This window comes from Lytechinus pictus, unplaced genomic scaffold (genome assembly GCF_037042905.1).
Source record: "Lytechinus pictus isolate F3 Inbred unplaced genomic scaffold, Lp3.0 scaffold_25, whole genome shotgun sequence".
In the NCBI taxonomy this organism is placed as follows: domain Eukaryota; kingdom Metazoa; phylum Echinodermata; class Echinoidea; order Temnopleuroida; family Toxopneustidae; genus Lytechinus; species Lytechinus pictus.
Window position 1 is genome coordinate 497,926 of NW_026974145.1, and position 18,286 is coordinate 516,211.

Here is an 18,286-nt window from a genome sequence, read left to right on the forward strand (position 1 = left end):
TATCAATCATGTGTAATGAAGATCACAACCATCTTTTGAATATAAGCCATGATGTCTTTTAAAATAAATGAAAAAAAAATCCTGGAAAATTAAGACTAAAAAATGATCTACGAGATATTATTCTGTTGTATCTGTAGGACAGCTGGGAGGAGACTGAACGATTTTTTTTTTGGTCTCTGTGTTTTTCGTCGCTGGAACAAGATAGGATGATGATGATGTTTTAGATGAAGAAGCGACGTCGTAAATTACGACGTTTCCCGCTTACCATTAGAAAATGAAAATATACATCCCAGTTGAGCGCGATGCTTAGACGTACGCCTGCAGTATACACAAACAATTGCAAACAAAAATCTCGACTATAGGAGAATCAAAATAGGCTGAACATGAAAATCATCTGGCTATTTTATTTCGTCTTTTTTTTTCATTTTCCCTGGACTGGGATGGGTGTGTGTGGCCTGTCAGAACCTCAAATCATCATCTTTCTCCTGGTTGGTTTATCAATTCGTCGATTTTCAGTCTTTGTTTGGGTGTTAACGTGTCGCGTTTGTCGTTTTAATGCATCTTGCGAACAACATGCAAAACAAGCCCCCCCCCCCTCTTTTCATCCTACCAATCATTCCAACCAAACAGTTGAACGCGGAAAGAAAGAGAGAAATAGAATATTAGGTGGATATGAGCTTGACAGTAATCACGCTAATGATCGCCGATGAAAATAATGCATCATTCTCAATATACATGAACACAATTATATGAGCTTTACAATTGTCTGAACGGCTATGGTAAGATATATCTTAAAACTATGAATTAAAAGAGAAAAGTAAGAAACGAAAAAGAGAAGGAAATGAGGAATCGGGCAATTTATTCAAATTTCGCCTCTGTAACAAAATATAACTACTATGGAATAGCATTATTTGATGGAAATAAAACAAAAAAGGAAACACGTAAGGAGAAAATGAATTCAACATTTACAAAGGAGAATTAAAATAAAAATGCGACCAGAATGAAGTCAGGTGATCACGATATGCAATGAAAAAGAGAAAGAGAGAGAGGGAGAGTAAAAAAGAAAGAAAGAGAGGGACAATCTGAGGGGAGGGAGGGGGGAGGGAAAAGAAACACCCCACAGAACCTGATGATAATATCAGAAACAAAATAATGTTAGTAGAAATAGTCGCTGTTTTTGTTAACTAGCGGCGTTTCTCAAGTTAAAGAGATTACTTGTCAAATTATCCCGTTTGAACTTTTGCCGATTTTCTATGGGGCAAAGTAATAACTAGATCGAGCAGATTTTTAAGCACGGTTATTGAATCGTTCAAACCACTGAGTCAATAGATACGTTTCATGAATGTTGCTAAATTTGACGGAATAATCCATTTGTGAGACGTAATTGACGAGTAATTGAGAAGTTTTTGAATAATCTCTCTTTCATGCAGGTGCAAAATGAACTATTGAGGTGAAAAGGACTTACAAGGAAACAACAGGTCTGGATCTATTAGTCCCTTTTAATTTCTGAGAATCTGGCTTTGTTTTAATTTGAGGGGATCAAAGCCATGTGTTTTTTTTTCGTTCTAGGGTCGAAAAATAGGCTCTTTGTGCGCTTTTAAGCTTTTTTTTTCAGGGGGGGGGGATTTCAATCAAGCCACATACCCACTTGCTCTTACCGCTGCTTATAATATAGGGCCGTGTCAACATAATTACTGCAAATAAATATGGGATATGATGTGAATGCGACTAAATTTAGAAGTGGAATAAAGACATTCTAATCAGAAATATATTCAACCATCCGGTTATAATTCTCAATCTTTCGAATCATCATTTGACAACTTATCCATTCATCTAAAATTTAATCAATAGTATATCATTTCATTCGTTTATTCATGCTTTGTCCATGTTGCCTTTATTCGATCATTCATTTATTGCTTACTGTGTTCTTTCATCCATCCATTCATTCGCTTGTTCACCATTGCATTAGTTTGTTCACTAATTAATTCATTTATACATTCATTCATTAATGCATTTTATCCATCCATCCACCCATCCAGCCAATTATTCATTCACTTGTCTAATTGTTTATTACTTTATAAATCCAATGAATGTTTTTAAAAATTGATTTCTTAATTAATAATTTTTTATAGGGTAATACATCCATTCATTCATGCATGCATTCACTTATCCATTAATAAATTAATTAATTCATTCATTCATTAATCTGATTCAGCTTAATAGTCATATACTCATTCACTTGATCGGTAATGTTAAAGTACAATTTATATCGATTAATCTGTCAATCTTTCATTCATTTTTTTAAATTCGTTTTTCTATTTTACTCCATTCATTCTTTGTTTAAATCAATTAATCATTTCTCCGTCTATCTTTCATCAACCCATTCATTCATTCATTCTTAAAACAATTGATTAATTGATTGATTAATATTCGTTCATTCGTTCTTTCATTTATTTTCAATCAATCAATCAATCAATAATTGATTGATCAATTGATTCCTTCATTCATGTATTTATTCATTTATTCATTCACTCATTAATTATGTTGGCTAGTCCCTTCATTTCCGCATCTTTTTTCTACTTCATTTAATTCATTCATCGATCAATTCATACATCAACAAATTTCAAAAGGATAGCAAATAATATTCATTCAAACGGCATCTACTGAAAATGAAATTAAGCACAGCATAAAATATGAATAATTTTTAATATTCTTCTATTGATCAGTTGATCACTTTATTATTACCTATGTTAGAATCATACAATAAGCGTTCAGCTGCCAGAAAATGCATCTACAAAAATCGCCATTTTGCAAAATATAAGAAGTAAGCAGTAAGGCGCCAGAATAAAACCTACCCCATCGTGAACTCACAAGTATATAGACATAACACATTGCATAGAAATTCTGCAGGTAGTATGGTAAAGCGAAAGAAAAAAAATGAAGATACAAACTGATGCAAGAAAACATATTGGATTATAACAAAAGTTGAGAAGACAGTCATGTGATATGCAGGACTATCAAGCATTTGTATTAAAGGGGCTATGATTAAAGATACGATATTTTTGAACGTCTACCCGTTCTTTCTTAATAAAATCAAATCAGAATGGGTCTGTGATTTGATGATTGATCAGTGATTCGTCATGGCTAATTCATTAAAAAGTATGAACAGTAATTGAGCAGAGAAAAATAAGGTAAACTGTCTCCAAGAACGACAAAATTTTTCTTATAGGCAGAAGAGAGGTAGAAACACACTTTGAAGATACCATGTCATAGTTTCCATATAAATGCAAATGAAAAACAATACAACAGGAATTGCAATACGTTAATAATGGATTATGTCAGAATGTGATGTTGGTCCTTTCTCTTAACATGCTCGAGGTTTAGGTAGTATTACTCATTGTGGTTATTCAGTAATGGTTAACAAACTTTCTGAAAGTCTTCGCAAAACGATGTAGAGAGGGACAGACGACCTATTTGATTTCGATTTCTTCAAACACTACTGATAATATTCTTCAAAATAATTGTTGTTCACTTTTAGCTGCTAAGATATCTAGGAACTGTAGTTCTATTAGACTTAAATGATAAACCCCATTTTTAGAATCTATCCAACCTAAAAAATAATGTGTCAAACAATTTCTATAACGTTTTTTTTAAAGTCTTTTCATGAGGTAACATCCAAAAAGACACATTCACTTTTTAAAACTTCGATGTAACAGTCACTCGGTTTGTTTTTCTGATTTAAGGTATCACATTGAAACAGTATATGAGAATTTTATCAAATAACGCAGCATTTCTACAAAAAAATCAAGTACTTTCATAAATGTCAGCGGACCTGCCAACTGTGGGAAATGTGCAAAGAAATAAAATTCCCCCCAACGCAATTAAGAATGTTGCATAAATATTCATTAAAATTTGTAAATCAAACTATTAAGACAATTGTAAATCATAAAGATCATACAAATGATAATGAACAAGCAGCTTCTAAGGTAAGGACGTAATTGTTTTTAGGCACGCTTGTGATTGAGAAAAGAGAAAAAAATTATACACAATTAAAAAAAAGAATGCACATGTACATACTAAACTGATTCTTTTTTTTAACTCGTAAGGCTTTGGTATTTTGTTGAATTAAATATTCGTAGCTACAAATTTCATTTTACACAATATTTACATGATATAATGTACAATAGCTATTCACATCAAAGAAAGAAACAAATATTGCAAAATATTCAGTGAATTCTTAAAGACAGAATTTGTTATAATATTTACCGTAATCATAATGATTAGGAGCAGATTGTCGAAATTGTTGTTCAGTTTATTTTACAGAGTATAAAGGATGCCTAACTGGGAAGCTAACAAAATAAGACAACAAAAATCATTCAGAATAAAATTTCTCCATACAGTTTAACATCAAACATGATCAAAGCATAAAAATTCTAAAATTCATTTCTACAAAAATCACTTTCAAACATTTACATTGAGCATGATGAGATGGCCATATTGTAACTTGTAATTAGCGAATAAAAGAGTTTTGGCCCCGGAGTCTTGGTATTTGGTCCCTTTCAATATGAATTTATTTAAAAATATTTTCAATGGCTATTATTTCAGAAGAGTGCAGTCTAATAATCAAACTCGATAAGCTCGTTCCCTCGCTGATCGGGGATTCTCGATCGGCCACGGTTTGATTGCGTATGGTATCGTCATCAACGGTAAGGTCGACGACGTCGGAAGTTGATGAGACCCACACAACGCCCCCGAGTTCAATGCCCACGGGAAGGAAGAATGAAGGAGAGATGGATAGACGGGATGGGCTGCAGCGACATCGTCAGACGAGGCTAGACGATCACGGGGATGATGATCAGGATGATGATGTTGGTTGTTGACGGGTAAGGCTGTTGATACACCGGTTGATGCTGCGCACGTGTAGCAGTGCGATGTCGCCTGAGAAGCGAGTTTCTGTAGCATAGTCGACTGCCAGAGGGCACTAGACGATGGTGGAGACGTGGGCGATGGCGGTGACTCGACTTTTCTACAGCAATCATCCACCATTCCGTAAGATAACTTTCGCGACCCAATTCTTTCCCTCTCGTAGTATTGCCCTACTTGAACTTTTGTGAGTGACGGGGAAGACATGCGGCGACTCTTCGCGATCAATAGTTCATCGTCGATATGATTACGAGCTTGGTGCGAGTCGAACATGTCTTCTCGGCACCGCTTTAGACCATTTACGTTCTTCACTTTCGAGTCGACGTTCGAAGTCATGCGTGAAGCAAGAATATTGTCAATTGAGAACACTGGTTTTCTCACTTCTGCTCTGCAGTATTTATCGAGATCGTGATCGCGTTTCGAAGAGAAGTTTGTAAGACGATCACTGTTGGCTCCAACCGAGCTCTTAACAGAGGAAATTTGAGAATCGCTGTCCTCGTATTTCACTAAATTTCGATCAATGACTACTAGTTCGTTCTTGATCATGTTAGCATTATTGTCATATTCGTCGTCATCATTGTGCTTCTCGTTGTCACTCTCCTTTAAGCTCCTCAAAGCACTTTCGTCAACCGAATCGGTATCAGATTCTATAAATTTATCATCCCCATCACTAACAATGTCAACGTTTCGATCGATCGCATCACCAGACTCTTTACTGAGTTCACTCTCCTCCTCGTTATCATTGTCACTCTGCTTAGTTGCGTCATTAGATGTGTTAATCTGATTATTTGGAGCCTTGGGGCGTCGCTTTCGACGTCGAAAGTTGCCGTTTTCGAACATATCTTCGCAATCGGGTGCGAGTGTCCAATAGTTGCCCTTTCCCGGTTTACCTTTCTCTCGTGCCACCTTAACGAAACAATCATTGAGACTGAGATTATGGCGGATTGAATTCTGCCAGCCTTGCTTGTTGTCATGGTAATAAGGGAATCGATCCATAATGAACTGATAGATGCCATTCAGAGTCACTTTCTTGTCGGCTGAGTTTCGAATGGCCATAGCGATGAGGGCAATGTAGGAGTACGGGGGCTTCTGGGGTGCCTCTCGGCGCTGGAGAGGGGGCACTGCACTCATTGGGAGGGGGCTCGAGAACGCTCCATCTCTGAAGCTGTAGAAATACGGGGCTGCGGGCGAGGCAGCGAAAAGGTACTGTCCAGGGTGGGCGGCGGCCGCGTAGCTCGAATAGAAAGCGCTCAGTGATGCCATCCTGATCTGAGATGCAATAAGGTGTCTAGTGAATTTTATGAAAGTCTGTAGAAAATTAGTCCAATGCAGATTGATAGAGACAATGCAAAATCATTACCACGTCCGTAAAACGACGAAGAAATACATTTCTGATGAAGTAGAGCGGTTAAGGTGAGATGTGTCTTGCTTGGCAGTCGAGCTCACTCTAGATAGATAGTCACTCACTCCTTGCCCCTAAATGGGCTGCCGGGCACTTGGTTAGGGCTGTTTTCTCTACAGCCTTTTGTTTTCTTTTAGGATTGTTAAATGTTGATGCATGTTCGGTGAGTTTGACTTTCAGGATGAGAAGAAGAGAGAAGTCTGCCCTTCCAATACACGCAACAGTGATTTCCACAGCCGAGCAATCCCGGGTTTCCCTTTTGGTTTGAAACTGAAAAGGATTTATCTAGCCTACACTTTATGAGCCTGTCTCCGTTCACGTCATTGCTAACTGCTCTTTGGTCTCTAGCCCTGTTAACCAATCAGAAACGAGCCAACCGTACCGTTTGTTTAGAAAATATCCACATCAATTAAACCTGCCCACCCAAGTCGTCTTGTAGGGAGCTCGTGTTTATTTTGAAATTTTGCTTTGGAGAAATTGACCACCCATTAAAGTAAACAAAAAAAGGCGAGCGCGTGAAAACTGCACACCACCCCGCGGCCGACCCGATGCCTCTTCACTCCCGGGAAGCGCTTGGCGGAGTATTTTGACAGATATCGCTGCGAAAACTTTGCCCAAGTTTTTCTTAGAGGCTAGCATAAATTCTGGGGTATAAAAAGAGGGGGATTGAAAAAAAACTTAGCTTGACTTTGGTTTTGATTTCAACAAAGCTGCTAGTTATAATGGCATGCGCTGTTGGATAGCACTTCGATTTGTATACGTAAGAACATGCTGATATTTTCTTTTCGATTTGTCGGAGTTATGTCCTCTGATAACAAGAGGTGCATTTGTCACAGCGGGATCTCTGTTCTAGTTCAAGTTTAAAGTAAGAAAAAAAAAGCTAGAAGGGTGCTGAGAAAATATATATACAGCGATTCTACCCGGCTTTACACGGTGGAGGCACCATTTCTGATCAAAGTAGTTAATTGTTTACATAACTTTTCGCAATCCCATCTAGATCTACCTTGCTATTCGAGAGCACAGTTTGAAGCCGGGGGATGGGACGGTTGAGAAATAACAGATAGGAATTATTTCATGTTGTCAAAATAACAACGATTCGATACTGTTCAATTATTCGCTCGAAAGGAAGCCGTGTGTACTTTTCGGATTATGAAAAGCATATCAGTGAGATATATCGCACGCAACATTTATAAGATAACAAATAAATTCACACAATGTGAAACTGTATCTTGAAAAGTAACATTTTGAAATCATCTTTGTAAAAAAAGAGGAGAAAATACAGAGCTAAGCTGCCATCAATACAACTGTTACTCCATATTGCAATATTTAAGATGAATTTCAATATACTATATACAAAGAGGAAGAATGTCTACTTTTCTTTTGCGACATAATTTTAAAAGGCAACATAGAAATTCAGACGCAGTTTGCGTAATGTAAAATGTGAAATTTACATACACACTGGGCAACATACTGTCCCCTGTGTTGGGTAATGTATGTTGGTTAAAATATATCTACATTCTGGGCAATTATTATCCAATTCAGCAAATTTATTACCCAATTATTGGATTGTATTCCCAAATTTGGACAGATTTTAACGAATAGTTGTGTGGACAGTATGTTGCCCAGGGATGGTTAAAAGTTTGGCATTTTATGCCCAACTACTTTAAGGGTGTATGATTGACCTGCTGGCCAAAAATGAACAACATGAAAAAGTAAACGAAAATGTGAAGAAAAAAAAAATAGAGGAAAACCTGCAACCACATACAAAAGACCTAATCAAAGTCATGTTCAAGTGCTAAAGAACTTTTACATGATCATATTGAAAAAAATAGTGATAGACTGAGTAAGTAAATACCAACATAACCATAACCTATCAGTAAATACCAACATAACCATAACCTATCAGATACTTTACCGCATCCAATTAAAGGGATGGTCCGGGCTGAAAATATTTATATCTTAATACATAGAGTAGAATTCACTGAGCAAAATGCCGAAAATTTCATCAAAATCGGATAACAAATAATAAAGTTATTGAAGTTTAAAATTAAGCAATAATTTGTGAAAACAGTCGTCATGAATATTCATTAGGTGGGATGATGATGTCACATCTCCACTTTCCGTTTTCTTATATTATTACATAAAATCATAATTTTTTCATTATTTCATACTTGTGTGAATAATATGTCTCCCTTATAATGAAATAAGTTGCAGCAATAAATATCTAATGCACTAAATCAGTTGTCAATCCAATTTTTCTTGTTCTTGGAGGAAAAAAAATGAATAAACATAATTTCATATAATAAAATACAAAATAACAAGTGGAGATGTGACATCATCAGCCCACCTAATGAATATTCATGACGACTGTTTTCACAAAATATTGCTAAACTTTAAAATTCAATAACTTTGTTATTTGTTATCCGATTTAGATGAAATTTTCGGCATTTTGCTTAGTGAATTCTACTCTATTTATTAAGCTATAAATACTTTCAGCCCGGACCATCCCTTTAATGCAATGCTTAACAAAATAGCTTTCTATTGTTACATTACTTTAATTCAATTCAATTCAATAACGAAACATTCAAATTGCTAACAGAAATATTATATACAAGCAACTTGCATGTGTAACTTGACTAAATTATCAATTGAATTCGTTTTATTCATTTTTTAAAAGATAATATCATGATAAAAAATAATATTTTGTATAGCATTTATACACTGCAAAAACACTGGTGTCAATTTAACACCAGCCCGGTATCTATATATGTCCACACCAGAGAAGTACTGAACACCAGTTTGGAATCAAGCCGATGTTGTTTTGATACTAATTGGTGTAGGATAACACCTATCTGGTGTTAGACCAAACACTGGTGTTGTTCAACACTTCTCTGGTGTGGACATACATAGATTCTGGGCTGGTGGTAAATCAACACCGGAGTTTTTGCAGTGTACATTAAGACTGAATGCAATACTACAAACATGACAAAGAAATGAATTGACTGTTTTCTCCCGTTTTCATCATGTAATTTGAACTAGAAACTTTTCTTTTTAAGAACAAAATATCGATGTACGAGGTAAAGATATTTCATGAAATTATTATTAAGCCCAAAACAAACAAATTCACTATGAGAAAAAGAATGTAGGATATATTGATCAAACTATCAAAAGAATTAAATGAAATTCTGAATCATTAAAAGTTGTATATTTTGTAATTATCATTTTGATTGAGAGCAAATTGAAAATTAAGTATTATTGACTTTTTGATGTTTTTTCTCTCTGTGTTGGGGTGTGTGTGGGGGGGAGGGGGTCAAATTGATGAATTTGCTCAAATCAACTACATGATATGCATGATATGTCAACCATTCCTTCGTATAATTTCCTGCACACGAGAAAATGTGATAAGAAAAAATGTTTTAAAAACGTATAAAATCTAGCAATAACATATTTTGGCAGATCGTTGTGGCTGACATGCTAACACGAATGCTATTAATTCCATTCGTCTTTTCATATTCTCTCTCTCTCTCTCTCTCTGACTCGTCAGCTGTCACGTGAATTCTTGCTTATTGGATGGATCATTAATTTCTTGTATTAAATACTTCCATCCCCGAATCATAATCATTTTGGTGTACACAGCCCGCCTTGCCCGCCATTCTTGTGACACGGTACGTCCATCATCGGACCCTGATGTGACGCGGATGTTCCCTGGGTCCAACTCGATCCATCTCTGCAAAGAAAGAAGAAAAAAAAATGGTCTGTTGTTTTCATTCCCCGCCATCGAGCGCGAAACGGAAGGAAAATACAAACATAATGACAGCCATACGTCTTTCTTCTCCAAAGTTTTGATATTAGTTGAGTTGAGGAAGATAGGAGATATCGAGAATGAAATTAATGTGTTTAACATTGACACCGCGTGTGTGGGGGAAGATGAGGTGCACTGGCACGCGATCCGTATGCCTTGTTATGTAGTAATGGCGTCGGGCAGAGGAAATATACAGGAGATGGATGCCGGAGGGATTAGCATCGTAAAACAAAGGAATATCCGTTTGAAAACTTACAAACGGTAATCTATAATCAAGGCATGCATGGCAAGTCATGTTCAGGTGGAATATATAATAACTCATGACCTGGTCATGCTGTCTCGAAAGAAACAAATATAGGCATGGTAGGGATTATAGTATAAAGTCTGCACTGGTGCGTTATTTTACTAATTAACTATATAACCAAACATACATATCCCTATATAACGAGATGAAAACATTATGAGAAATGATAATGAAAGCGACAACGCAACTAAAGAAATATTGACTGATAACTTTACAAAGGGGATAGGAAGGATCAAATACCAGCCCTCCCCCGAAAGAAATATTAAAACGAAATAATTTTATGTGGAAGATAATAAGAATTTACGATTTGAGCGATTAAAATCCGAAAGCAAAACATTTGCAGTGGTATGTGGAATAAAGACGCCCCCAAAAGGGGCATAGAGCTATTGTAGTGGCCTAGCTCCAGTGGATATGTGTCCGGACTTTGTAGATCACAAGGTTCGAGGTTCGAATCCCGTTGCGGCACTAACTTAGGCAAGGCATTGATCTACATATTCATCGCTGGACTCAAGTGATATGTGTAGCCAGCAGGAATTTATTCCCTTGTATTGACAGCTATTAGCTAAAACAGAGGACGGTAATTATTGAGCACAAAGAGTACATATCTGACGATATATACATGTACGTACCCCTTTTATAATCATCATCATCATCATCATCATCATCATCATCGTCATAATTAGTCAAAGCACCCACACACTTGGAAGCCACAACGCGTTCAAGTTGCTGATTGTGACGTCATCAGTCGTATAAATGACGTCACCTGTTCCCTGGTGGGTGTTCCATGCCCCTTGGGGTTGGATGTGGGTAAACACATCCAATGCCCCTGATGATTCCCATTACTAGCCTATATTTCACAGTCATGGACATGCAATGGACACACCAACCGTCAGATAAACTGACCACAGTCTTGTACAAGACTACGGCTGAGCCTCTCTTTCAGTATACGGTATTGTCTATAAACTTGAAACATAATTATCTTCGGGTTATCGCCCAATGGTTTATCGTAATCTCTACATGTTGCTTTTGATTTTTTATTTGAAAAATGTATATATATATATTTTTTTACATTTTGTTCAACACTAACAGAATAATTAATTTGATTAAAAGTTGTAGAATTCACATCTTTTGTTTATGAACTATTGCCTTATCTGCAACGTTATGTCATGAATGATATTGCGTAACGTTATCAGGGTTATAACAAAATAATCTATAATATCTTTTCAGTTTTATGTCATACACAGGAAGTCGATATAGGCTTTTGGAAATCAAAAATCAAAATTTTTAACATCGAAAAAACCTAAAAATGTTATTCCACGAATCGCCTTTCACTATCTAAATTATGTTATGGTAATTATCATCATCATCATCATCATCACCATCATCATCATCATCATATCATCATCGTCATCAGTGGCATAACTACGGGGGGCATGGGGGCACGTGCCCCCCCCCCAAAAAAAAAAAAAAAAGAGGGAGAAAGAAAGAAAACCGTAGTGTGGGATGAAGAAATTACTGTATATTATATTGTACTATGTTATATATATTACATTATATTTTATTACATAAGAAATATTTTTCATAACTTTATGAAACACAATTTGCTTAGGGCCTATGTGTTCATCATTCCTAGAGCTCGCATTGTCTGTTTAATTCCTGTTGTACTAAAACATCCCGTTTTCAAGTCAATATACATCAAATAGACCTATAGTTCCAGTAATTATTGATTTATGTAGTGGCATAATACTATGCTACTTTTTCATGATTACCTAAAGTGATTGCCCCCTTATAAGGTTTGAATATAAAACATGTCCAATGCGTACTGACGTTCGCGTTACTGGATTTGTGAGATATGTTAGCTCTTCATGAATTCCTTAAAATACTGAATTCTTAAAATATCCCTTTTCTAGTCTGAATATCGAAAATTTTCAGCTCGCGCTTCGCGCTCGCATCCATTGTATAGTGAAATACTTATGATCTTAGTGAATTCCTGCGAACAAGCATTAGAATGCCCCTCTTCAGGTTTGATATTTCAAAAATTTTCAGCTCGTGCTTCGCGCTCGCAATATTTGATTAGTGATATACGTATCATGTTCATGATTACATTGACTACAAAAAGTGTTTCATATGTTTTAATGTAATTCTAACAAAATAAGCAAGCGCTTGGCTTTCGCATTAGATGGCTATGGTGAGATATATATGCTCTTCGTGAATTTCTTTTTAAAAAGTTATTAAATTGTCCCTGTTGGGGGTCAATATATGCCAAAAGAAGTTTTAGCTCGCGCTTCGCGCTCGCATTGTTTGTTTAGTGAGACAGGTATGTATTATGAATGTAAAAATTTGCTCATAATATCCATTTTTTAGGTCTGAATATAAAAACAAAATTATGCGAGCGCAAAATTAATTGATCAGTGAGATACATATCCGTTTAATGGCTCATACCTTGAAATTTCTCTTTCAGGTCAGTATACAGTGCGTCCCAGAAAAAACGAAACCGAGATTAAGCGATGATTTATCATAACTTAATCACAAATACAATAGACAAATGACCTACCATTGTAAAGCTTAGAATCTCTTCTTTCATCTGATATTACTTAGATTTTCCCCCATTCACGCATGAGTGAGCACAAACAATTTGAAGAAAGGATACCAAAAACTCATTTGGCGGGGGGTATCTGAAATTCAAAAAGAAAATCACATGCCTAGAAAGTTCAATATCTGCTCTTTTATTTGATAGCTTGATCACAAAAAATGGTCAAGAAGTAAAAAAGTTATGTTCCCTCGAAACAATGCTTGTATTTCCATAATTTCATTAAATAAACGTGTTTTCACCGGTTTCCCACAGAAACAATCGCATGGTTAACAAAAGACTTAATGCATGGCTGATCGTCAACAAAACGGAGTGTCAAGTGAGTTTGAACGCTAGCCTGGAGAACCTCTTAATTTTATGAAATTATTGAAATTCAAGCCTTATTTCAAATAACCAGAACTTTTTTATTTCTTAACCATTTTCTGTAATTGAGGTATCAAATTAAAGAGCAGATATTGAACTTTATAAAAATGTGGTTTTCTTTTTGAAACCCAGATACAGCCCGCCAAATGACTTTTTGGTATCCCTTCTTCAAATTGTTTTTGCTCAGTCATGCGTGAATGAGAAATAATTTTAGGAATTTCAGATGAAAGAGGGGATTCTAAGCTTTACAATGGTAGGTCATTTGTCTATTGTATTTGTGATTAAGTTATGATAAATCATCGATAAATCTCGGTTTCGTTTTTTGTGGGACGCACTGATATAGGCCTACCTTGCAATTGAGCTTGCTTTGCGCGCCCACTAAGTGACTCAAAATTTTTGCTGGTGCCCCCCAATGCCGTGACCCTCGGTACGCCACTCATCATTATCATCCTCATCCTCCTCCTTTCCTTTATATCATATTCATAAAAATGTCGTTCTTCTTCTTCTTCCGTTCGCTATTCCGTTACCCACCAATTATTTTTGGGGTGATATTTCTTTCAAATCAAAGTATATACCCTTTTTATGAGGCCGCCATCAATTACAAGCTTTACCGCTCACGATGGCGGTCTCCTGCGTTCATTTGTTTATGTTGCTTGTTATTATCATTAAAATGTGAAGTATATGCCCACACAATTTTTTTCTAATTATGTATTATGTTTATATTGTATACATTATAGATTATTTTGTATATTGCAATCAATGTAGATAATTTTGATAATGTATTGTGAACGCAGAAAAAAAAAAAAAAAGACCCAGTCTCGCCATTGCCCTGATGCGGGGGTGCCCGCAAGATTTACCAAGGGGGTGCTGCGTGTGTTATCCGCCATAGGCACCACCCCTGGAAATCTGATAGGTCATGTAGTTATGTTGAAGAGCTGAAATGTATGTAAAATCACCTTCATTTTGTTCATTTTATTATTAAACGGTTTTTTTTTTCTTGTCAGGTTTTTATATGATCAATATGACCTTCATTTTTTTAGTTGAAACCTTGTTTTGGCTTGTCAAATCTAAAGGCCCACTCCCATTGCACTTACGGATGCAAAGCGGATGTAAAACTTTAAAAAAATCTTGCCATCCGTTGGAAAACGCTATGCATTCATTGTGTACTCATTGCATACGTGTTACATACGCTCTATCCATCGAGCATCCGTCCACTGTGAGTTCATCCGAGCAAAAAGTTTTGAGCTCCACAAAACTTATAGAACGGATCCGCTGGTACGATGTAAATCCGCAACATATACGAGCACCAAACGATCCATGTCCGTTATCATCCGTTAAGCGTCCGCTGTATCCTCTCTGCATCCTCTGGGCATCCTCGCAACTCAGATCCACAGAAGCTGAACAACGGAAAGACGGAGGAAAGATAAGGTACGAGGAACGTCTTATTAGCACGGAAATAGAAAGGATGTAAGCGTATGCATCTCGTCAATAAAAGATTCGAAATCCCCGTAACCCCTTCGGAGCTGTCATCCACTTCCATCTGTTTTCATCCGCAAGGTTTCCGTTGAACAACCGTTTAACATCCGCGCTACATACCCACATCCGTTCTTTACCGTTATGTTTTCGCAAATTTTTGTCTATTTCTGCAGCGGATGAAAGCGGATGGAGCCATCCACGAAATTTTGCTCGTCCGCTGTGTTCTTTATGAATACGTTTTGTATCCGTCGGCCAGTGGGACCGGGCCTTAAACCAGCACCCCCTATTTAAAAAAAAATCGTTCCAAGGGCCCTGTTCCTCGCCTAGCTCCACCACTACCCCCGTTTTGTATTATAGCCGTGTTAACGAAATTAAAATGAAGAAAGGCAATAATATATTCATAATTAAATTGAAATTGAAAATTGTAAAGCATATATAGAATTATGTGACAACCACATTTTTATATGGACCTTGCTTAAAGTGTGATATTAAACGAAATCACTGTTAATATAAAAATATGCTAGTTAATCTTTTTTAGCATGAGTTGCGGCATCTTAATTCATCATGGACGATATTTTCTCGTCTCCAAATTAGACTCCACGATGTTCCGCGCTTTTCTGACGTTTATGAGAAATGAAAACTTTGAGATGATTATGTATATAAATTTTGAACCTTGTAACTACAAACATGGCTCATGGCTTGTTTTATGATCGCTCGACGGGCAAGGCAGACAAGAATACCTGAATTTTTTGTGTATTTGTTGTTTTACGCAGACGATAAATTTTGGCGGGCTGGGAAGGTGACAAGTGGAGACGAATTTGGTGCCAATTCATCGCCATCGTTCCGTGAGAAGGAGGACAAAAATCATCGAGGTAAACCCTTGGTTAAAGGTTTTCATTCCTCGCAAAGAAACTGCATATTGAAGCAAATGGAATATTGACGTAGTAAGAAAATTACATTACTTTGTAGCCGATTGAATAAATTTGCTTCCTTCCGTAATACGATGATTACCAGTTTGTGGACATCATTAATGTTTGCCCTTTAAAAAAAGAAACACTCTTCAATTTCTGTAAATAAGGAAAACACAGGTTTTTAAAAGTAAGATTGAGCACAGTCATAATTCGGATACCATGACAAATTGCTTTAGATGGTGTAGATTTTTAATATTGATACATGATTTACCTAACACAGCAATCTATGACTAAAAAAAAACTTACTACTTCTCAACATAAACGCACACAATGTGTCATATCTATATATGATACCAAAATTTTCCTCCTTTTCTTTCAAAATTTGACTCTAGAATTTTTGATTAGAATAAAAGTGTAATATGCGGTTTGGATCGTAGCCATACGTGATCAATCAGGCTCTTTAACATCGTGGTTTAGCCCGTAGGCCTACATTGAGAAAGAAATAGGACATATTTGAAATATCGTGAAAATAATATTGATATGCTTGTTATGAGATTATATTTACGGCTAAACGTGTGTCAAAAGACCGTAAATCACAGCAGTCAAAATAAGATAATAATTCTTCTCCACGCTATGGACGAATGGGTGGGTTGACATGGTAGACGTAGTCTTTATCACAGGCACTGCAATACTGGGAGCTGCTGCTGGCCGTTTTTACTGACAGATAATAACCAGGGAACGCTACACGGGGGGGGGGGGTGTTTTCTGGCCCAAACGAGGAAATGGCTTCGTAAGTTTTTAAATTAGTTATTTTTTACCCCCCCCCAAAAAAAAAAAAAAAAAAAAAACACTGAAGAAAAAAAAAGGAAAAGAAACACAGAGAAGTGCAAGGGAAATCCCCACTGCAGAAAATCTTATTCCTCAGAAGAAGGGGGGCGTGCATGCTGTTCTCACAACAAAATATACATATTTGAAATAATTATTGCAAGGACAGAACTTTTGTTCACTATTCATACTGATTGAAGTTTGAATTTTAGCGCGGTGTATTAGGATGAGCTTGTTTACATTTTTTAATTATTCATTATCTGTTCTGTTCCACCTGCGGTCTATTCTTCCTATGCAAATTTCAGCTGGCAGAAAAGTAAAACCGGAACATTCGAACGAGCTAATACTTCCGGTACAAGTGTTTGTTACTTGGGAGTTGATCGACACAACTTGTATAGATAATTCAGCTGTATGTTTAAAGGTCAAGTCCACCCAAGAAAATTGTTGATTTGAATCGATAGAGAAAAATCAAACAAACATAACGCTGCAAATTTCATCGAAATCGGATGTAAAATAAGAAAGTTATGACATTTTTAAGTTTCGCTTATTTTTCACAAAACAGTTCAATGCACAACTCAGCGATATGCGAATGAGAGTCGATGATGTCCATCACTCACTATTTCTTTTGTTTTTTATTGTTTGAATAATACAATATTTCAATCTTTACAGATTTGACAATAAGGACCAACTTAACTCAATAATATCTGTTAAAATAATGGTAATTTCACTTGTTCAGAGAAAAATAAAACTTTGTTTCACTTGACAAGGGAGAGAAAATTAGAATATTTCATATTTCATATAATAAAATACAAAAGAAATAGTGAGTGGGTGACGTCATCAGTCTGCAAATTTGCATATCGACCAGGATGAGCATATGACTGTTTTGTGAAATTAAGGACGTTCCACAGTTAAAGTGAAATCCATGTCATTTTCACCAAACTTTGCACATAGATACTTTAGAACCTTAATATTCGAAATATGCAAAAATTAACATAGGTCCATGTGCTTGATTTTTTGCTGTAGAGCTTCAAAGTTCACCCAAATTGATGTTCTTAAGAATTGCGCATTTAAAAGAATTTGGCAATTTTAGACCTCGCAAGAATACTACAATGAGTTTAAACCTCTATTACTCAGTCAAAATACATGAAAAAGTCATCAAATTTCGCAAGAGAGTTAATAATTGTATCGTTAGAATGGATAATCTATTTATGGTGCTATTTGTTTGCAACTTTAAGTCTAACAGCACAGTCAGTTCTTAATAACGGCGTAAAAGATAACAAAAACCCAATCTCAAAATTGTGAAATTTCAATAACAGACTACAAAAGTACAATAAATGCTGCACTTTATTCAAAATCCATGTCATTTTCACCAAAATTTGCAAGGTTGTAGAGGAAGCTATACCTAAGAGGTACAAACATTAAAAAATAGGGGTTCATGTGCTTGTTTTCAAACTATCAGCATTTTTATTAGAGCAAATGTGCTTTTTAAAACACCAAAAATGCGCCAAATGCTTTGTATCTATGTGAAGAAAAATCAAAACCACTCTACCATTTATTCAAACTCGGGGTCATATTTGTGATTCTTGGCAGTACTGCAGAGTAAAGTATTTTGAAATTGTAAAGATATTTTTTTTAATGATCCATGGAATAATTCAAGTTTTTTAGCTTCATAAAATAACGCATCGAATCT

At 36.0% G+C, this 18,286-nt stretch overlaps 1 protein-coding gene across 1 annotated transcript; it reads right to left on the reverse strand.

Moving 5' to 3' along the window:
- Positions 1–2,698: 2,698 nt before the first annotated feature.
- LOC129253962 (uncharacterized) lies at positions 2,699–6,606 on the reverse strand. Its single transcript, XM_054892406.2, has one exon. The coding sequence runs from the start codon at positions 6,184–6,186 to the stop codon at positions 4,624–4,626; it is 1,563 nt and encodes a 520-aa protein (XP_054748381.2). The 5' UTR covers positions 6,187–6,606; the 3' UTR covers positions 2,699–4,623.
- Positions 6,607–18,286: the final 11,680 nt, after the last annotated feature.

Excerpts from the sequence above, each read along its gene's own strand:
- LOC129253962 (XM_054892406.2), bottom strand. The coding sequence starts at position 6,186 with ATGGCATCACTGAGCGCTTTCTATTCGAGCTACGCGGCCGCCGCCCAC.